The 23,125-nt window shown below is 47.1% G+C and overlaps 1 protein-coding gene across 1 annotated transcript in view; it reads left to right on the forward strand.

Annotated features, from left to right (window-relative positions):
- Pitpnm3 (PITPNM family member 3) overlaps positions 1-23,125 on the forward strand; it is an 87,982-nt gene that overhangs the window by 12,191 nt on the left and 52,666 nt on the right. The window contains exons 2-3 of the mRNA XM_032911768.1: positions 3,986-4,081; positions 12,126-12,233. Coding sequence (XP_032767659.1) covers positions 3,986-4,081; positions 12,126-12,233 — 204 coding nt within the window. The remainder of the gene's footprint in view (positions 1-3,985; positions 4,082-12,125; positions 12,234-23,125) is intronic.

Genomic DNA, 23,125 nt, shown 5'->3' on the forward strand with positions numbered 1-23,125 from the left:
GTGATCCAGGTGGCCGTTGGGAGCCTCCGGAGAACATGAATATGATGGAAAGTCCCGTTTGTTTTGTTTGTTCATCCCAGCATCCCCAGCAGCCCTTGCAGGACCTGTGGCAGGGGAACTTCCTTTGATGTCCACCAGCCTCTTTGTTGCTCTGTTCCGACTAGAAGAACTTGCCCCGTCTGAAAGAGCCTCCCTACCCCCATCCCAGTGCTCTCTGGGGACCTTCGGAACGTTGCCAAGATCACCGATGGCTGGCACTGGGGGCTGTCGTGAGGATGATGAGCCCTCTTCTCTTACTGAAAGCACACACTAAAAGCAGGAGGTTGGCAGGAAGGCCCATGCCTGTGCACTTGTGCCTATGGTGTATGTATGAGAGCCTCCATGTGCAGAGGCCTGTCACTCATCTCCGGCTATTCAAACTCAGGAGCCACAAAGACCCTAGCAACTCTCCGGATGGTGACGTCACCACACGAGCTCTTGCTGCTCACTGTTGCAAGCGCAGGAGCTGAATAGACAAGGCTGACAACACTTTTCTTACCATCTAAGCAAACTCCTGCTTCTTAAGAATGAAATAGACTTGGATAGTGAGGGATGTTTGTATGTCAATATGTGGTATGTATTCAAATGAGCTATATGATAATTTTAATGACTCACATCTGTTCTTGAGAAAACTGCATTAATTAAGTTAATGTAAGTTTGGGACAAATTTTAAATGATTCTTAAATTTTTCAGATTTATTTCTATTTTAGTGTGTGTGTGTGTGTGTGTGTGTGTGTGTGTGTGTCTGTGTACATGAGTGCATGGCCTTTGCAGGGGAAAAGAGTCAGACACCTCCCACCCCCCGCCGAGCTGGAATTATAGGCACTTGGGAGCCTCCTGATATGGGAATGGAAGTTGGGCCCTTGCAAGAGCAGTGTGTGTTTTTAACTTCTGATACATCTCTCTAGCCCCATTGGTTATGTGTTGGGAGTCACAAAGCTCTCTACATATATTTGAAGATGAGAAGACAATAGTATTTATCATAACAAAACTATGATAAATTTATACTTACATAAATTCAAATTCTAGCTGTTCATTATTAGAGTATAGGAACACAGCAGATTCTTGTGGATTAATCTCGATTCCTGACATCGTGCTATATACTGTACTATACATCATGTTAATACTATAGGCATTAGTTCTAGTAGATTTTCTTTCTGTAGAGTTTCGGCTTTCTCTATAGACAATCATGTGATCTCAGGATAAATGCAGGTTTGTTTCTTGTTTTTCAATTTATATTTTCCATTTTTCTTGCCTCATTGCACTAGCTTATAACTTCCACATACATTTGGAAAATAGTCTTGTATCCATGGTAGAGAATCACAGTTATGGCACACCTATATTCAGACCTCCTCTCAATAAATCTAGGGCATAAGGGTGGGAAAACAAATGCCCCCCCCACCCTGCTGACGTTTCAAGGGGTTCTATAGAAAGCGTGGGGCACAAATAACTTTGCATCTAGAGGTGATCCCACACTGCTGCTTCCTGTGACCTCTGCCCTTTTGTGTTTCAGAATGTTCTTTCTCTTGGCTGCAAACCATAGAGCATAACCTGGGTATGTGTCTGGGAGTCTGTGCTGGGCAGGGCAGGAGGGCCGGCCTCTCCTGAAACTGTTCCTGCACACAGTAGGAAGGGGCGCTAGCATCCTGCAGGTTGGTGGGGAAGGTGAGCTGGGGCTGTAGCAGGTCTCCACAGACTGCATGGTAAGAAGCCCCCTGCCTAAAGCTGTCCACCTATCACAGTTTTCGTACTTACTGTGCACCGGATAGACTCCTCAAGATTCAGAGTTCATTTTTTCCCCACGGGGGAGCCTCTATCAGGTTTCTCATCATACAGATGGGGAAGTGGAGGCAGGAGCATTATTGATACTAGAACCTAGGTCTCCGTGGGGACAGGATGTGAGAGTTTGAAGGCCAAGGCCTGTACCTGAGGGAAGATATCCCCGGGGTGCATGGTGATTTTGCTGGTTTTATGTTTTTATTATTGAACATGTACCAACTGCAGGATGCAACCTTATTCAAATACCAATGAGGAGAAGGAATAAAGGACGCTCCTTAGCTCATGGCGTACCATCCCCTAAGTTGCCTCCCAAAGATGCTAGTGTGGGGAAGGTGCCTCTTAGAACGGATACGTTAGACCGAAACCTTGGTAGTCACGAAATCACAAATGCAGCGTCAAAGCTGAGTTTCCTCTTTCCTCTGCCTCTTATCACATGCCACTCCGTAGAGATAATGTTTATAAATGGCATCTTGGTGTGTGTCCTCCAAACATTTTAACAGCTTGGGAGGTATATTTATGTATTAATTACTGTTCCAAACACTTTATCTTTGCAAGGCACGATGCTAAGCGTTCCGACGCATTTTGTTTAATCTCTGCACTAAGCTCTTAAGGCTGGCATGGGCTGGCGCCACGGCGCAGATGACGAAACCAAAGCACAGAGAGGAGAGGCAACTTCTCTGACGTCACACAGCTTCTAAGAAGCAAGGCCCGAACTTGAACCAGGCCTAGGCTCTTAACCAAATGCCACACATAACCCTCGGTATGCATGTCTGTGTCAGTTTTAAAAAACAAGGTCAAAGAATGTTCTGGAGCCTTCTTGTGTGTATTTCCGCTAACCACACTCCATGGGCATCTTTCCATGTCGACTGCTTCACCTTTTCAACCACTGCTGGGAATCCTCTCATACAACTGTGTGTGGACGCGTGTAGCTCATCTCCTGTAGACGAACACTGGGGTTTCTCCTGTCGTATAGCTGTCACTGAAATACGTGACAATCAGTGCACACCTGTGTCATTTAGAACTTCCCCAGGGAAATTACCGGGTTGTTGGTTTGTTTTCTTTTTCTTCCTATTTTTTTTTCTTCCATTGTTTCCGCTGTATGGTAAGATTGCAATCTACTTGCAATTTCTTGCATCTCACACACCTCGGACTTCACATGCATCCTGATCCCACGTGAGCCCCACGGTGCTAAGTCAGGAGGCTTAGAGAATGGGTGTGGGTGCCAGCTGTGTTCTTGGCCTACCCCGCTTTGGCCCCCGGGTAGGAAGTCAGTTGGGGCAGAGTTTGGTTAAGGGACCCTACTCAGCGTCCTGTCTGCTATGGAGGTCCCTTAGCCCTGAGGGTTGCTTTCTGAGCCCTGCTTGCTGCTCTCTGAGGAGACTAATATAGTAGCTGCTGCCTTTGCTGAGCCTCCTGAAACTTGGGCACTGATTACATAACTTCTTATCCATTCAGCTGATCTTCTTATCCATTGATTGGCTCCAGGGAGAAACTGAGGCTGGGATGGAAAAGGAATGGCTTTTCGGATTGCTAGTGACAAGAGATAGGGCACCTCCTCCATCATGTCCCTTGTCACTTGAATGTGTGTAGGGCTGAATCTTGCCATGGCCTGCATGTGCTGTGTGTGGCTGACATTTCTGGTGGTCATCAGGATGTCTGGTCTTTCCGCATGTTGGCCAATAAGACATGGGCAAAACATGCCATTTCTGGGCAGGGGAGTTTAAAACCAGGCATGGTTTTCTGTTTCTTTGCTTCGCCGGACCTTGACACCTCATTTGGAGATGGTGACATCATAAGGTGGTGGCCCCTTCGAGCGAGCATGATGAAAAGAGCCTTCTCTAACCCACGAAGTGGAAGTGAATCACTGTTGCTATAAGCAGCTGAGATAATTTCTTACCACAGCTCAACTGAGGACCAATACACCGTCCCCTTGGCTGAGTCTCTTTGCTACAACCCTCAACTCTTTCCCTGGGGAGCTTCCTCAGAGGGAGTTTTTGGACTTAAATGAAAACACTGTGTGAGAGGGATTAGTGTGGTTGGAGGTTACAGATGGGGAGAACTCGGATATGGAGGATGTAGCTGACCTTTGGGCTGAGGGGCCTGGGCCTGGCCCCATCATATTGGGACACTCCCTCAGTCTTGACTAACACATATGTTCTCTTTGTAGGTGGCCCGTCCCCGGGTGGCGGTGCCCCCTGGCACCTTCGGAATGTCCTCAGTGATTCAGTGGAGAGCTCAGATGATGAATTCTTTGATGCTAGAGGTAAGCGAACCTCATCTCCGCCCCACCAGTTGGGCGATCTTTCTAGAAGTCCTACAAAGTGGATCCCTGCTGAGAACCAGAGAGGTCGCCATCCACACTTGTTGTTTCATACTCCATAGACAGTGGGTGGGAATGGGGGCTCAGTACCTGAGGTTCACTCTTTGAAATAGTTTCAAAGCTCCTAGTGTGTGCCAGGCGCTCAGGGTACCGTGGAATACAGTGAGTTCATTTGCTGCTCTCATAAGCATGTGTTCGGGCTCAAGAGAATACAGAGGGAAAGCCAGTCACTGGTGGGAGCAACATATGTCATCTAACTCAAAGTACCAGCTGACGTGGGAGAGCATGTAGCCAGGGCACTGGCTTAGATGTGGGTGGGATACCCTTTCTGCAGAGCCAAGAAGTAGGAGCTTGTCAGGTGAGAAGAAGGAAGAGGCTTCCAGACAGATATGGCAGCAGGTATGGTGTCTCTGGCTTGGGAAGGACTGAAGAATGTTTCTGGCTCTGAAGGGAGACCCACGTGGTGGTGGTGGGGGAGTGGTTCACCAGGGGAACGGGAAGGGTACATGAGACTGGTCCAGATGCCAACAGTATCTATGTGGCTTCTAAGACAGGCCTCACAGATATGGAGAAAGTCACAGTGATACTCAGGGGAGCTGTGACAGATAGTGGGGATCCAAATGGTACCTAGAGGGGTCCCAAGAGTGGTATTTCAGGTAGAGAGAACACAGGAGCCAAGGTGAGATTATGCTAGGCAGATGTAAGGGGTAGGAGGTTTGTCAATCTGGAATTAGGAGAGCAGACAGGGTAGCCATGCTCAGCTAGGCTGAGTAAAAAAGGGGTCCTAGCACCTTCTAGGCTTGTGGGTTTCACTCTGAAACATCACCAAGATTAGGGAGCTGACTTATTTGAGATGGGGCTAGTTTGAAATACTAGGTAAATATGATCTTAGGGACAGACACATTATGACGAACAGCATGTGGACTTAGGACAAGACAGCAGGGACCAGTCTGAACATGACCTCCACTTCGGCTTCAGGCATGGTGTTCCCTTTCTGGGGTCTGAGTTTCTTATCAGCTCTGTATGTCCTCAGTCGGAGAATACTTCTCAAGTATTGGGGTTCAGGGGATTTCTAGGAAGCCTGCCCGAATGGCCCTGAGCTGTCCCCACTTAAGCCTTCCCCATTCTTGGCTCTGGGTAGAGAAGCCTCTCCCCAGTAATGTCCCTAAACCAGCCCGTTGGGGGCTCATTTCCCATCTTCCCTTGGTGTCTGATTGGAGTGGCTGCCAGGGCTGCTATTCTCCATAGCAACTAGCCCACAGTGTGACAACACAGCTTCAATATTTTGATACGCAGAAGAGTTTCGTTTCAATATTTCTGCAGTTCATCAGGGCTGTTTGTCCTTGGCTGCTATGATGGCGTGCTGCAGGAGGCAAGCATCTGTGGGTGGCACCGGGTCAACTCTGTCTGTGGCCTGTCTTCCCCGTGAGCAGCTGAGGAACCTTCCTGCTCCCATCCGTAGGACCATTGTCGCAGTCTCCTTCAGCTGTGTCTCAGTGAGCTTGGCCTACTGTGTGCTCCCATCTCCACAGCACTCCACATGTTTGTTCCTCTTCCCTTTGCTTTATCACCTCCTTCTTTTCTCTCTTCGTTCTTCCAGGATCCCAGACTTCTCCTCAAGGGGTGGCCTCAAACCCAGATCATATAAGAGCTGGGATGTCCCTCAAGATCTCGTGTGTGTGTGTGTGTGTGTGTGTGTGTGTGTGTGTGTGTGTGTGTGATTCCTCGGGTGCTATCCACTTTGATTTTGGAGACAGGGTCTTCCGTTGCCCTGGTACAGACCACTAAGACTAGCCAGGCCAGTCAAAGAGCCCCAGGAACCCACTTGCCTCCATCTCCCCAGGTCTGGTATTACAAACTGCCCAGCATTTTATGTGTGTGTTGGGGATCAAGCTAAGTCTTCATGCTCACACAGCAAGCATTTTACTAGCTAAGCCTCTTCCCAGCCCCATTCTATTTTACAAGGTGAGAAACTCGGAGGCAGGGGATTTTACTTAGGGCTGCAGACTGTAGCAGAGCAGGGGGTATAATCCGACTTCATTTATCCCTTCTTTCACAAGCATTTATTATCTGTTCAACCAGTGTTGGGCCCCATCCTCACTGTGCAGATTGAAGACAGGTCCCATCCCATGGCTTGGATAGCAGGTGGTGAGGGAGAAGACAGCGCACAAGCAAATGACATACATTGAGAGTTGCTGTAAAGACAACACAAAGCAATAGACGTTTCTCCGAAGAGGATGTGTGGATGGCAAACAAACACATGAAAAGTTGCTCAATACTATCCGTCATCAAAGAAAGGCAAATAAAAGCTTCAAAGAGGGCTTGGGAGGGTGGCTGAGCTGGTAAAGGGCTTGCCTTGCAAGCCCAGGGACCTGAGTTCAATCCCTAGCACTCACATGAAGACACTGGGCATTGCTATAGTCCCAGAACTGGGGAGGGCCACGGAAGCGTCCTCAGTGCTCACTGGCTAGTAGTCTAATTGATGAGATCCTGACCACTGAGAGACTCTGGCTCAAGGAAATGGGAGATGGTGTCCCTGAGGATGGTGCTGAGGCTGTCCTCTGGTCTCCACAGGCACGTGTACATACACGCACACACTAAAAACAGAATGCAACAGTAAAGGTGGGCTGGTGAGAGGGCTCAGCAGGTAAGGGTGCTTGCTGCCAAGCCTGATGACCTGAGTTTGATCCTCGGAACCAGGTGGTAGAAGCCCAGAGCCAACCCCCCCCGAGAGCTCTTCTCTGACCGCCATGTGTGATTTGTGGCATAGGAGTGCCCTCCGCCATATGCATACAAAGTAAAGTAAACAAATCTAAATACAAGAAGTCGTTTGAACTGCAGCGATACCACCATGCACCCTTTAGAATGATTCATTAAAGTAGCTGCAATGGGGGAAGAACACGGTCCTTTCAAATCCTTGGGGGCAGTGGATAATTTCAGAAAATTGGTGGCAGTTTCTAAAGAAGGTTGGGGAATGTAGCTCAATGTTGAGTCTCCCAGCATGCACAGGGGCCTAGGCTCCCCCCCCCCAGTACTGTGACCCTTTTATTGCTAGGTGTTTATTCAAATGAAGGGAAATGTTATGCCAGTTTGAGTTATGCTAGCCTCCGTCTGAAAACATCCCAAGTGAAAACCAGAGAGCGAATGGGTGGGCAGAGTCTGTTCTAGAAGAAAGGAGTGAACTGAAGCATGCAGGAGTGTGGACAACATCAGAATAAGTCACTCTGACAGAAAACAAGTCCGACCGAGGCAGAGCACACTGGGTGACTGCCCTGACGAAAAACTCTAGAAAATGCCAAGCAGCCCACAGGGACAGGAGCAGATCAATGGTCTCAGAGTGGGAAGGAGAGCAAAAACAACGGGAGAAAACTGGGCGTGATCATTGCCTAGCAGCATCTACAGCTGTCAGAATGTTACACTGGGTCATTCATTCATTCATTCATTCATTATTTCCCTCAATTTTTTATTAGGAGATTTAAATTTACACAATACAAACTGATGAAAATTGAAAGTCATTAAATTCAAAGTAAAAATGGCTAGGAATTGCTTGTTCTCCTTGGTTCTCCTCTCTGGTTCTAAGCGCCCACCCCTCTTCCTACGAATATGCATGGACAAGCTGGGCTTGGCCTTTACAGGGCTAGAAGCTGGGAAGAGGAGGGATCTGGAGCCTGATTATGTTTAGGTATGCTGGCACTGGGAAGTCTGACCAAGAACAAAGCAAAGGGACACCCTCCCCGTCACAGGACACCAACTTTCTGTTCTTTGTCCATCTCTGTTCTCTTTTTCTTTGGTGCTTCCTGTCTTCCATAGCAACTAGGAGAAGCTGGTGCTCAGATTAACAACCCGAATTTTATAGAAGACTAAGGCAAACTCAGGTCCCATAGCTGGTTAGGGGCTTAGACCAGATCTTCCCTCCTTGGTTGGCCTTCTGCTGTGAGCATATGGACTCCAAGACTCCAAGTTGGGACAAGAGGACATAATATAAAGTGGAGTCTGAGTGCCCAGGTCTTCATCATGGTAGTGCCATTGACTGGCTGCCACCTGGGCTCAGACACGGCTCAAAGCCCTGGCTGCAGTTCCCCTCTAGACGATAATAGGGATGTAGTCATTAGCCCATGGGTGAAGGAGGAGAGGAGTGGAGTGGTGATTGCTAGACAGAGGAGCTATTACAGATGCAAGCCACAGGGGTCCCTGAGGTCCTGCCCTCATCCCACACTAGGGGAGGTGAGAGAGGGAGTGCCTTTAAGTTTCTGGGTATTTGTGGAATGGGGACTATTCTCAGCATGAGAGAGAATTAGTTGAGTTCAGAGAAGCCCAAGGGATGGGGTCTACATTAGAGCAGGGTGAAGGTGAGGACCAAGCAACAAGCACTCAGGTCCTTGGAGAGATGGTTCTGTGGGCCTGATGTGAATGATGCTGGACAATCAGCTAAAAAAGGTGACAAATAACTTGGTCTATGGATACAGAATGCCCTTGAGCTCTGGGAAGAAAGACAGGCTCCCTAATAATCCTGGAGGCCGAGCTTGCAGGACACTCCCAGGCTTTGGCTTAGAGCAGACTCATGTGGGGTTAAGGTTGGAGTTGTACTGATGGTGAGTGAGGCTCAACATGGGGAACAAAAAACACCCAGGCAGTCATACAGATGTTCCCTCTGGGGTTCTGTGGGTGCTGTGGGGAGGCAGCTCTATTGGGAGAGAAAGTGCGTGAGGCTAGGGTTGTGTCTTGTGACCCCTCTGTTAGGAAACATTTCAAGTGGAACCATTTTGCATGCTGTGCACCCCCTCCTTTGCGTGCGTGCGTGTGTGTGTGTGTGTGTGTGTGTGTGTGTGTGTGTGTGTCCATGTGTGTTTTCTCTGTGATTCACAGGGGACAAAGCCCATTGTTTCCAGAATGAAGATCTGAAGGATGAGTGTGAAGAGTGGGGACAAGCCAGAATTCTAGAGGGAGGGAGAAGCAAGAGACAAAGCATTTTGGAGGGGTGAGCTTGAGCAAGTGGAGAGGGAGAGCATAGAAAGAGATCCCAGATAGCAGAGGGAAAGGAAGCATGAGGGAGAGAGGAACACACACACACACACACACACACACACACACACACAGAGAGAGAGAGACAGAGAGAGAGAGAGAGAGAGAGAGAGAGAGAGAGAGAGAGAGAGAGAGAGGAGACTACAAGTCACTATGCTCAGAGCTACAAGCCCTGGCAGACCCCAAGGGCTCTGACAGCTTCACACTGCTGCATTGTGGGAATCACTATCTAGATTGCACTGAGCAGCACCTACTGCCCACCCCGCACCCCGCTCTCTGCTCTTCCCACACTGGAGTTCTTTGTGATGGTGCCCTTCGCATCATTGGCTTCCTATGGGACAGAGGTAAACATCTTCAACACACAGTATGTGCTTGGAAGTCTGTTTGCTGCAGGGTGGTTGTTGGAATGGCCAAAAGAATACTTGCTTGCTTGGGTAACCAACTGAGCCAAGAGACAGAATTAAGGCCTGTGCCCCGATGCCTGGGCTTAACCTGTTTGGGATTCTGTTTCCTCAAGGATAAGCCACCTTATATTTTGCACACTGTTTTTAGCTTGTGTAGTTCTTTCAAACTTATATTATTTGTCCCTGTGGCAGCTTGCTAGAGGACGTAGAGAGTCAGACATTTTTATTGCCATTTAAGGGACAAGAAAACAGAAACAGCAGTGGGGGGAGGGGCATGCAAAAACAAAGCTCACAGCTTGTACAGTCTGCACTGGAACCTGGTCAGATCTCTGCCCAGTGTTAGATGCCACTTGCAGGTGTGAACTCGTCCCCAGAGGGAGGACCGAGGAAGGCTTCCAGGTGTGTGGGACCAGCCAACACAAGTCATCCAGGACAGGGTATTGGAGGGTAGGATGTCAGGGATTTCTTTGCTCTTTTGTGATACAGTTTCTCACTGTGTAGCCTAGGTTGGCCCCAAACTTAATGATCCTCCCTCCACAGTCTCCCTGGTGCTGCAATTACAGATGTAAGCCACAATAGCGGGCTTCAGGATATCTGAGCTTACCCAGTGCTCAGAATCCTGTTTGCTGGCAGAACTTTTGAGCAAGGAGTTTTCCACTACTGCTCGCCTCGGTTTCCCTGTTTAGAAAATAAAGATAGTAATCATTGTTCCTTGGTGTGCATGTACGTGTGTGTGTGTTTGTGTGTGTGTGTGTGTGTGTGTGATGTTGTGTGGTTTTGTGGTGTGTATATACTTGTTATTGTGGGTTTGTTCATATGTGTGCACATGGAGGTCAGAGGTTGATGTTGGGTATCTTCTGTGATAACTCCTCATCTTTACTTTTTGAGACAGGATCTCTCACTATACCTGAAACTCCATTTGGTGAGGCTGTCTGGTTAAACAGCTTCAGAAACCCACCTGTCTCTGTCCCACAACTCCCAGCACTGGGGCTACAAGCATGTGATGCTATTCATCTCTTTTGTGGGTCCTAGGAATCCAAACACAGGCATCTACACTTGTGTGGCAGTATTTTGCTGACAGAGCCACCCCTAGCCCCATCGTTTGTCCCATTTTTATGAAAATGGAATTAGCGTTTGTTTCTTTATATGGTTTGAGGGAGGGTCTTCTGTAGCCCAGGTTGGTCTTACGTTCACTCTGTAACCAACTCGGCCTTGAACTTTAGATATTCTGCCTCCACCTCCCGAGTGCTGGGATTGCAGAAGTGCACCGCTGCCCCTGGCTTATGAATTAGTATTTGTGCATCACGTATACCAATCTCACTTGTAAAAGTTTTACAGGGACGGTTAAATCAATCCAATAAATAACACAATAAGGCAGGAGGCATTGTCAGAGATGGGATCTGCATTACTGAGCCCGGGTGTGAATCAGAGCGCTGGACAGCTCCCAGAGATTTTGGTCCACCATATTGGTTGCTGGAGAAACCCTCTGCCACAGAGGCAGGTACCAGCCTTTATTATTCATTATCCTGAACTTAGGGATTCTCCTCGACATCCTTGCTGTCTGCGATGTCAAGGAAGGCTCAACGCTCTTCACTAAGAGGGCTCATCTTGAGGTGGAAGGTGGAGTGAGAAGCACGTCCACTCCCACAAGTGTGCTATTATACAAACATTCCTTCTCAGGATGAGCGACTGTGTCACGTGTGTGATGTTGGAGACAGGGGACCCAGAGGCTTGTGTGCAGTGTGGTCAGGGGGTGTGGCCCCACCAATGCTTCCTAGAATAATCATTAAGGATGGAGTCAGGGATAGGGGTTGTTGAGCAGGGAATAGAGGCATTCTCCTGTAGTTGAGATGAAAACTAAGGACTCCATTCAGCTTAGACGGCTTAGAATCAGACGGAGTTCTCTATGCTTACTTCAGAACTGCTTCTGCATCCATCCGGCTCCAACCAGCCTACGCCCTGCTGGTGAATTACTTGTCAGGAGAAAAACTGAGCCCAGTGGCTCTTATCTCTGGGCCCCTTCTGTACCCTGAGGCTCTGACACACTTCATCTCAGTTGATCCTTCCCAGAACTCTGAGTTGGACACTGCCTGCCTCATTTTGCTGTTGGGAAAATGGAGGTTCATAGAAGTCCAGTCACATTCCTAAAGGAAAATTATGGGCAAATAATGAGGCTTAGGTTTTGGTCCTTTCTTTCCAAGAAATGCTAGTTTCAATGTTAGCATTGGATGACAGCCTCATTCTCACTTTCTCCTTCTAGCATGTAGGACCCTGGTGAGTCACAGCGTCAAACCCTTATTGCAATGACGAATTCCTCAATAGTTTAGTCCTGCTACTGAAGTAACTTTCAGTAGTTAAAGTCTCGGGTGGAGGAAGTGCTCAACGGTAGAGCACTTGTCTGGCGTGTCAAAGGTCCTGGGTTCCGTCTCTAGCACTGCAAAAAAAAAAAGTTGAAGTCTATTTCAACTTATGGGTGAAATGCATACCCCCTCAGACACCAGCTCTGGTTAGTGCTACCTAAGTAGCCTATCTGCTAACACCCGTCTCTCTTCCTCCCACAGAGGAGGTGGCTGAAGGAAAGAATGCCATCCTTATTGGAATGAGCCAGTGGAGCTCCAATGACCTGGTGGAGCAGATTGAGACCATGGGGAAGCTGGATGAGCATCAAGGTGAGTCTGCCTCTCCCAAGCCCTGGCTGTGCACGTGTGTTGCAGGGTGGGGCAGGACCTGCCCATTGTGTCTGGGACCTACAGGAACTCTCTGGGTGGCAGAGGGTGGAGGTGGGGGGGTCTATGGAGTTGCATGGCATGTGTATGTGTGGCAGAACAACTCCAGGGCACGTCCACAGGATACTTCCTTTGTTCATCAAGTGGCATTCTGAAGCAAGGGTAATTAAGGGCAATCTAGGCCAAACTGACAAGTTCCAGGTCCATAGGACTGAGATCATTTAGATGAGATAGGCTCCCAGGAACTAACCCACTCCTAAGACCTCACAAATCCCTTCCTAAGGCAGTCACAGCCCACTGACTTCCTACCAGGCTTCATCTTTCAGAGGTTCCACTGTCTCCATGCTATGACACTGGGGACTAAGCGCCCAGCACACCCAATCCACAGCACTCATTTTCTTTTTCTATCCTTTCTTGGCCTTGACACCAGACAGTTTTAGTCTGGGCCAGAGTGGCTTAGTGGCTATAGCCATCCTATCAGGAGCTGTCTAGTGGAGGTGGTGTTCACCCAGCTCAAGAAAATGGTCACTTTGCCCAAGCACCCAATCCTTTTCTTATCCGACATCCCTTCACATTTGGGCCAGAAGAACCCATCCTGAGAGATGGGTAAGGCTAAGCTGTTGTTTTCACTTTATGAATGAAGAAGCTACAGAAGCTGGGTCTGAGTCTTATTTAAGGTCATTCCAGTCTAGGACAGCATTTCTACACTGGCATTAGTGGCCAGATGCAGACTGTCCCCTTCCTTGAATGTGACAGCGGTCTAGGGAATGTTTAAAGACTTGCGATCTGGGAGATAGTGCTCCAGCCATATATTTGCAGATGGCCCCTCAGTCTGGTCTTTGCTTCGCACCCCAGGAGCTCAGAAGGGGTCAAGAATGGGTCGCATTCTGGATCCTCCTCTCCAAACATGCCTGGTAGCCACAAAAAAAGACAAAGCCAGGTTCGTAGTCACCACTCAGTTGGCCTTCCCTCCTCCCTCCCACCCCCACCTATCTGCTAAGGCTTGTGTGACTCAGACCCAGTGTGAGCTCAGCAGGGGTGAGGGAGAGGCAGGGTGAACTGTGAGGGTGGTGTGGTGGGGGGGCGGGGAAGGGTGTTAAGGAAACAGAAGGAAGGTCCATTGGACAGGCAGAGCCTCAGAGTCTAACGTCTGGACAGGAGCCTGGGTCCTGCTGTATTTCAGCAGCTCTCTGGGTTTCTTCAGCTGCAGTGTGGGTACAAGTATTAAGGGTGTGAGCATTATGAAATAACACTTGCAAAAATGTACCCAGTCACAGGTCGTCTTGAGCGGTGGAGTGAACAGTCTTGTATAAGTGTAACTGTAGCATAGCAAACGCCTTGTGGGGGTGCAGGATCAAGTCAGGGAAGTGAGTGGTCTGATTGCAAGGGCTGGTGCCATAGTTCCCAGTGCAGAATGTGCAGCAGGGAGCAGGGATGGAAGAGGGAACTCAGACAGGCAAGCCCGCTGCACTTCTGCCTCACTTTCCTGTGGATTCACAGTGTGAGTTGCCGTAACCTGAAGGGACATACATGTGAAATGTCCCTTCAGATAGCAATTGTGGGGCCTCCGCAGAAGCCTAGCCTTGTGCTAGATGCAGGGGAAACGAAGATGGACGAGATTGCATCTTCTTCCTTGGGGCCTGCAGCACAGTGGCAGGATGCTATGAAGTGAGGTAGACTCCGCAAAGGGCTGACGGTGGAGGCTCTGGGGACGATTCCAGAAGGATTTCTGAGTGCACTCGCTGGAAAAGAACTGACGATCTACACAAGCTGATGCGTCCGCCTGCTTCAGGCTTTCTACCCTTCTCACACCTCATCCCAGGGACCCCTTTCATGCTAGTGCCTTGGCTGGTCCACCGTGCCTCCAGCTAAGACCTCTTCGGAGCTCCAGACTTGGGGTTGTTGGTAGCACCCTGTCTGGACGACTCAGACCTCTCATGCTCTTCAGCTTCGGAGTGCAGTTGACGTCCCTCTGCCCCTTGACTTCTCTTCTGCATTTCATCTTGTCTGTCCATCACCATTTCTGTCAGACTACACAGGCTTTTCCCAGTCATCCGGACATCCAGTCCTTGAGGGGCTGACTATGAGGAGAGTGCACCAGTGTGCACATGCTCCTGGGCCATAGTCCATCCTTCCGTCCTTCTGTCCTTCCATCCTTCCGTCCTTCCTTCCTTCTCTCCCTCCCCTCCCTCCCTCCCTCCTCCCTCCTCCCTCCTTCCTTCCTCCTCCCTCCCTCAACCTCCCCCTCCCTCCTCCCTTCCTCCTTTCCTTCCCTCCTTCCCCATCCTCATTCCTTCGTTTTTTTCCTTCCTTTTTATTTGTTTGTTTGCTTTTTTTTTTTTTTTTTTTTTTTGGTTTTTTTTTTTTTCAGAGCTGGGGATGAACCCAGGGCCTTCCCGCTTCCTAGGCAACCTCCCTCCCTCCCTCCCTCCCGCTCTAACCACTGAGCCTTAAATCCCCAACCCCTGTTTGTTTGCTTTTGTGTGTTTTTGACAGGGTCTCTTTTGTAGCCCTGGCTGTCCTAGAGCACATTATGTAGAACAGGCTGGCTTGAACTCACAAAGATCCTCCTGCCTCTGCCTCCCAAAGGTGTATGCCACTGTGTCTAGTTGGTCTTGTTTTTCTTTCTCTGAACTGGAGGGTTTCACCCACCTCGAATATTCCTTTGCTAAATTTACAGTTCACAGTTTCTATTCCCCATGGGTAGTGCACATTCAGACCCCCCACACCCATATGTGTCACAGGCTTAGGGTGTTAATTACTCATGTGTGACTTTTTCTTTCTCACTGTCTGTGAATGTTTCTTTGGCTGCTGCCCCAAAGGAATGGTGTCTGAGTGTGCATGTACGTGTATGTGAGTTTGCGTGTATGCATGTTGGTATATGTGCTTAGGTGCACATGTGTATGTTTGTGTCTAGGTTTATGCTGTGTACATTTGTGTATATGCAATGTGTATTTAAGTGTTTGTACGTGTGTGTGTTTATATGTATGCGTGGTTTTAAGTGTTTGAACATGTGTGTGTTTGGGTGCATATGCATATATATGAGTATTCCTTTATGGATGTCACATCCGTTCAAGGACATCCTTTAGGTCCTCATTATCCACAGACTGGGGTCAAGTCTGGAGTTGGCAATTTGTACCCAGTCCTTGGGCTGGACCCTCCAGCCATGGGATCCCAGGTCTGCTCTGTGCAGCTGTTGTCTTCTTTTCCTGGGCACCCCTGGGTATCCTTTATCAGTCACTAATCTTCACCTCAGGCCTGGCTGTATAGTCACCAACCGGTCGATATGTATTCCGCTCAAAATCACCCTTCGGCGTTAGCCCTGTGCCCTTTAGTTATTATTTGACCATTACTTGTCCTGTTTTAACGTAGTAATTCTTACTGTAATAAAAGCCACGTGACTTAAATATACTTTTTAAAAACACGTCAAGTGTCTGAGTCAGCAGCGCCAGGTCACACGGCTGTCTGGCTGTCACCACGCATCTTAGGAACTTTGTTACCATTCCAAACTGACACACCGCAGTGAGCACCAATTCCCAACCCCCAGCCCCTGACAAGCACAGGCCGTTTCCTTCTCCAGAGAAGTCGCCTCATGCAGCGTTTGTCCTTTTGTGTCTGGATTTTTCATTAGCATAATGTTTTTGAGATCCACCCGTGTTGGAGCACGGATGGGGGCTTTATTCTATCTGTGGCTGAGTAACTTTCCACTGAATGCTGCATTATGTTCATCCACTCATCTGTTGATGGGCATCCAGGTTGTTTCCGCTTTCCACCTATTGTGACTAATGTGGCTATGAACGCTAGAGTACAAATATCCACCTTCTTCCTTGAATAGAGTCTTGTTGAAAGGACACTCGAACAATAAAAACAAAGCCAAAGTCTCCCTTCCCAGTCCCTTCCACTGCAGACCTCACTGAACCACTTTCCAGTGTGCATAGTTCAATGGCTCAGATTAGACATTAGCATTGCAAATCACGTTTTCAAAAACTTACCAGTAGTCTGGAAGAACTTTTCACACAGGAAGCAGATTCATCCCGTTCTAACTCGCACCATTGCATGATAGACGCACTGTCACTTGCATACACATTCTGTTGCAATAGACATCGACATATTTCATGATTAAAGGAATGCTTAAACTTTAAGATTATGTCCCTGTGCATGTCTCTGTGTGACTACATGCATGTGAGTGCAGGTACCCACAGAGGCCAGAAGAGGGCATCAGATCCCCTGGCACTGGAGATACAGGTGGTTGTAAGCTTCTTGGCATGGGGGCTGGGAACCAAACTCAGGTTCTCTGCAAGATTGGTGTGCACTCTGAACTGCTGGGTCCACTCTCTAGCCCCTCTTCTGAATTGTTGTTGGCTGTTTATTATTAGTGTGTTCGTGTGTGTGTGTGTGTGTGTGTGTGTGTGTGTGTGTGTGTTTAAACAGGGTCTCTTTATGTGATCGGGGCTATCCTAGAACTTGCTATATAGACTAGGGTGGACTTGAACTCACAGAGTCTGCCTGCCTCTGCCTCTGCCTGATTTTATTAAACACATTTTTTTTCTCATCTTTTATTGGAATGTTTGCCCTTTCCTTCTACTTATAAGGAAGCCTTTACAGATTCTAGATGTAGCTCATTTTCTGTTATTGAGTAGTTACTTTTCTCACGACTGTGACCCATTACCCGACAGGAGGCAACCTAAAGGAGGAAAGATTGATTTTTTTTGTCAGGTGATACAATCTATCATGTCTGAGAAGGGACCACATCTCCCTGAATCAAGAAGCAGAGAAAGGAACATGCCTGGATTCTGCTGACTTTTTCTTTTCCTTTCCTTTTTAAAGAACCAAACCAAACCAAACCAAACCAAACCAAACCAAACCAAACCAAACCAAAACAGGTGTATATGTATGTGCATGTGTGGTCTGCATGCTTCCATGTGTGCATGCACATATGTGTGTGAGACCAGAGTTTGACTTTCGGTGTCTTCCCCAGTTATTTTCTGCTTCATATATTGAAGCAGGGGTTCTCGAAGTGTACACTCATTTGTTTAGTCCGGCTCACTAGCTTGCCGGGGGCTGTTAGTACAGGCTGCCGTACCCGCCTACGGTTATGTGAGTGTTGAGGACCTGAACCCAGGTCCTCCCACTTGCACGTCGAGTGAGTGCTTTGCTGAGCCATCACCCCAGCCTCTCCTAATCCTGTTCATTTTGTCTGGAAGCCCAGCCCGTGGAATAGTGTTGGCCACAGTTGGGGTGGGCCTTCCTCCTCAGTTAATCCTTTTAAAGAAACCCTTCAAAGAGACCCTGAGCAGATCCAAAACTGTGCCTCTGTAATGGCCTAGACTTTGTAGTGCAGTAGAATTGACAATCAGAATTAACCATCACAGCTGTGTATTTGAGATCTTGCTTCTTCGAAAGCTTGCACCAGCACCAACAGTTTGTCAGCTGACTCTTTTGGGTTTTTCAATATGCCATATCATTTAAAAATCTTAGCAGTTACACGCTTGCCAGTATTTATGCAACCTATTTTTCTCTTTAAATTGCACCACTTGGCTGTCTTAGCGTTTGCCTCCATATTTACTCCCAGCTCCATGGTAGACTAACCCAGTTTAAAAGAGGTTTTTTATTTATCTTTATTTATGTATCTATGTGCCTATGTGAATTTATGTGTGGCACATGCATGCAGGTGCCTATAGAGGCCAGAAGAGGGCATCGGATAACCTGGAACCGGAGTTACAGGTGGCCAGCAGCTGCCATGTGGGTGCCGGGAACTGAATTCATGACCTCGGGAAGAGCGACACACGCCCTTAATCACTAAGCCACCTCTCCAGTCTCAGTGATTCATGTTTACCGCCAAAATCGCAATTCACAACAAAAACATGGCATGTATGAGGCTTATGGTTTCAGAAATGTCCATTGGTGAAAAAAAACTTTCTAAAAATATAAATCATGTCCTTGCCTGTTTCCTTTGTTATGCACCCATCCCTCCGTGTCCTTTTTAAGCCTTTTTGCCAAAGACTTACCAATTTTGATTTAAAAAAAAAAAAGGGTTCTTAGTTTTATTTATTTATTTATTTTTTCAGAGCTGAGGACCGAACCCAGGGCCTTGCGCTTGCTAGGCAAGTGCTCTACCACTGAGCTAAATCCCCAACCCCCTTAGTTTTATTTTTAATAAAGCTCCACAGTCACTCCTTTTCCTATTTAATTTACATAAAGCAACGTCGTCGCTTTTGTTTCAGGACATCTCCCTCTTACTCTCCCGATGATGATGTAATTAGAGAGGACACTCACTGGCCCTTTCTGAGGCTCCAGAGGGATCGTTTTTCAATGGGAGAGTAATTTTGCAACTATCAAACTTTTGATGATTTTTTTTTCTTAAAGGGACCCCCCAAATTGTACAAGTTTCAATCACAACAAAACGTGTATCCTGCCCACTGGGCCATCTCACCAGCCTGAGTAAGGAATCTCTTCCCTCAGCTATGCCCAAGGAGTTCAAAGCCTCCATCTTCCTCTTCTTGATCTATGAGTATTCAGCACCCTTTATAAGAAAGTCTTGGTGAATAGATTATTTTCACTGTGGTTTTTAGTATCCTGTGATTAAAATGTTTGAATTTTAAGTATTATTCCTTTGAAGGTTTTTCTTCTTTAACATGTATTTCCCCTCTCTGAATATTACATACAGGGTGTCTCTGTGTAGCTCTGGTTGTCCTGGAAATTGCTATGTAGAGCAGACTGGCCTTGATCTCACAGAAACCCATCTGCCTCTGCCTCCCTAGTGCTGGTTCCATACATGTTTTTAAAGATAAACTTCCTCTGCTTGTAGGTTCTGGTTTCTCCATCTATTATGTCAAACAAATCAATCAGTACAGTTTCTCCTTTCAATTTTCAAATGTCTTTGATTGACATAACTAAATTTCTTACCCCCTTTCCTGTATTTCTAAAACTTTACATTTTTAACAGTTATTTGTGTGTGTTTATATGTGTAGACCGGGATACACTCTCTCAGAGTCTGTTTTTTTTTCCTTTCACCTTGTGGCTTCTGGGGACCGAACACAAGTCATCAGGCTTGGTAGCAAGCAGTTTGGCCCCGAGACATCTGGCTTGTTCAACAATTCCTTGTGCTTCTAAACCTTTGTTTAGCCTTTGAATGCAACATCTCTTACATCCACGAGATCCTTGTCAGTGGCTTTCTTGGCGTGCAGTATCTCTGCTGAGCGGTTGGAGGTCAGTGTAATCCTTATTCCTATGTGGACTGCCTGGGGTTCTGTCCCAAGGCTGTAAATACTCCGGTGTCTCCCCTTTATGCTCAGCTCACTCTGTTTCTGATTCCCTGGTACCCGGATGCACTCATCCTTGCTGGGAAATTTCCTCTTCATTGTTCCTTCAGTTCAAGCACATTTTCCCTGTTTGTCTTTCCAGTGCTTACGCTAGACAGATGCAAGGATTTTTGTAGCAGCGTTTCAACTTGTCCTTATATCCACCTCCCTTTTCAGAGACAGGGCCTCACTATGTAGCTCTGGCTTTCCTGAAACGCATTATATAAACCAGGCTGGCCTTGAACTCATGAACCTGCCTGCCTCTGCCTCCCCGGTGCACCACTACACCCAGCTAACTTGCCTGTATTCTTTTTATTTCAATTGCATTTTTATTTACATTTAAAATCTTATCCCATTTCCTGCCCCCTCCCCCCCAAATCCTCTATCCTATCCCCCTGCTTCTATGACAGTGTTCCCTCACCCACTCTCCCACCTCCCTGCCCTGACATTCCCCTACACTGGGATATCGAGCCTTGACAGGACCAAGGGCTTCTCCTCCCATTGATGCCTGACAAGGCCATCCTCTGCTACATATGCGGATGGAGCCATAGGTCCATTCCTGTGTACTCTTTGGTTGGTGGTTTAGTTCCTGGGAGCTCTGGGAGGTCTGATTGGTTGATATTGTTGTTCTTCCTATGGGGTTGCAAACCCCTTCAGCTCCTTCAGTCCTTTCTCTAACTCCTTCATCGGTGACCCCGTTCACAGTTCAATGGTTGGCTGCGAGCATCTGCCTCTGTATTTGTCATGCCCTGGCAGAGCCTCTCAGCATACAGCTGAATCAGGCTCCTGCCAGTATGCACTTCTTGGCATCCACAATATTGTCTGGGTTTGATGGCTGTCTATGGGAGGCAGCTCCAGGTGGGGCAGTCTCTGGATGGCCTTTCAGTATCTGCTCCACACTTTGTCTCCATGTTTCCTCTTGTGAGTATTTTTGTTCCCCCTTCTAAGAAGGTTTAAAGCATCCACACTTTGGTCTTCCTTCTTCTTGAGCTTCATGTGGTTTGTGAATTGTTTCTTGGGTATTCTGAGTTTTGGGGCTAATACTTAGCAATGAGTGCAGACCATGTGTGTTCTTTTGTGACTGGGCTACCTCACTTTGCATGATATTTTCTAGTTCCATCCATTTGCCTAAGAATTTCATGAAGTCATCGTTTTTAATAGCTGAGTAGTACTCCATTGTGTAAATTGTCTGTATTCTTATTTCTTGGTTCTGTTTGGTTTCTGGGCACTTTTTCCTCAGCTCTAAACAACAGGGTGTCCCTTCTCTTCTCCTTGGCGCTTTCTGTCTCATGGGTTGGCATCTATGGAGCTGGTTTTCCTTTCAGCAAGTGTCTTTCCACTCTCTTCTGCTCTCGTCTGTTTTGTTGCCTAACACCCTGGCATTGACTCATATTGAGCACGGGTTCCTTCTATGCTTTCTGAAGTTTCCTTTTGCCTGCTCTATTACATCTCAGAGTTTTCTGTTGATTGGAGCTGGGTGAGAACAGACCACACACTTAAGGCAGGATTAATTAGCCAAGGATTGAAAGTGAGATCACAGCACAGGGCAGCGGCTATCTGATTCCATTATCTAAGAACGTGGAGCTGCTGTCAACACTGTCCAAGCAAACTATCGCCTGCCAAGTTCTATTTTTAAATAGAGGTATAATTCATATGCCACAGAATTCACTCTTTCAAAGGGTACATCCCAGTGACTTCCAGACGTCTGGTCATAGCCATCACTGCTATGTCGTTCCAGAACATTGTCCTCCAAAGAAACACCATCCGGATCAGTAATCACTATGAGTCCTGTCAGTGGAATCCAGCAGATGTGGCCCATTTTGTCTGTCTGCTTCCCTTTGCGATGTTTCTGAACGTTGCCTAAACAGTGCTTATGGCTGTTATGTTACTCTGTGGTGTAGATACGCCATATTCTGTTTATCCATTGATCGGCTGATGGCCATTGAAATGGTTCCCACTTTTTGGCTATTGTAAATAACTGTTTCTCTCTCTCTCTCTCTCTCTCTCTCTCTCTCTCTCTCTCTCTGTGTGTGTGTGTGTGTGTGTGTGTGTGTGTGTGTGTGTGTGTGTGGTGTGCACGTGCACGGGTCAACTCTCTTCATGCATACCTAGACTTAGAATTTTTTACTTACTCACTTTATATCCTGCTCACTCCCCCCCCCCCAGAGTTAGCATTTTTATACATTTTGTTTAACCTTTTGAAGAGCGGCCAGAGTCTTCCAAAGCAGCACCCGTTGTGTTTCACATCACCTCTGGTCTCCTTGATGCTCATGTCCCCTGCCTTTTAGGTTAGAGCTTCCTCGTGAGTACTTTGAAGTTTCACTTCCCTAATGACTAGCTATGTGGGCATCTTGTCATGTGTTTATTGGTCACTTGCTTTTCCTTTTGGAGCGCTTTCTATTCAAATCCTTTGCCCACCGGCTGTCTTTATGCTGTTAAGCTGTAAGCGCTCTCTCGATCTCGCTGCACCCCCAGCACTGGAATCTTGCCAGATACACGAGTTACAAATATTTTCCCATCCTACCAGTTGTTGTTCCGTTTCTCCAATGGTGTCTTTCGATACACAGACATTTAAAATTTTTCTTGAAGTCCAACTAATCCATTTTCATTGTCTATGCTTTTGGTCTTATATCCAAGAAACCATTACTTAACCCAAGAGCATGAAGATTTATATGTTTTAAGTATTTTATAGTTTTAGCTCTTGTATTTAGCTTTTTTTTTTTTAAAATCAATGTACTTGGAATTTTTTGTGTATGATATGGCATAGGGATTCAACTTTATTCTTAACTGAAGTCTTATATGAGTCTCTTTCTGAAGGAGGCTAGAGGCATCAGATCTCCTTGAGGTGAAATTACAGGTTCTTGTGATCTGTCTGGCATAGGTGTTGGCACCCAAACTCAGGTCCTCTGTAAGAACAGAAAGTGCTCTAAACCACCAAGCTGTCTCTCCAGCTACATTGTTTTGCACATAGGTGACTAGCTGTCCCAGAACTGTGTACTGAAACGACTTTCCTCCATCTTGAATTGCTTGGGCAACCTAGTCCAAGTTAGCTGGTGGTAGCATATGGATTTAAATCTAGATGTTTCATTTTACTCTGCATACACACACACACACACACACACACACACACACACACACACACACACACACGCACCAAGAAGTTCTGTATATTTATAATAAGTTTGAAATTAGATGATGTGGAACACCAACAACTTTTTCTTTTGCAAGATTGCTCTGGCTAGTCTCTATTTGTACATGAAATTTAGGGTGAGGTTGCTCATTTCTGCAAAGGGGCCAGCTGGGACTGTGCTGAATCTGCAGATCAACCTGGAGTCTTACCTTCACACCATCATCAGTCCTAACCCATTAATATGGAATGTCCTTATATTTACCCAAGTCTTCTTTATTTCTTTCTTTAAAGCTAATGCGTGCATGTGCATGTGTGCATGTGCCTGTACATGTGAGAGTGTGGTATATGTCCATGTATGTGCACAGAGGCTGATGGAGGGTGTCAGGTGTCCTGTCATTCTCCTC

The sequence above is a fragment of the Rattus rattus genome, chromosome 9 (assembly GCF_011064425.1).
Source record: "Rattus rattus isolate New Zealand chromosome 9, Rrattus_CSIRO_v1, whole genome shotgun sequence".
NCBI classification, from domain to species: domain Eukaryota; kingdom Metazoa; phylum Chordata; class Mammalia; order Rodentia; family Muridae; genus Rattus; species Rattus rattus.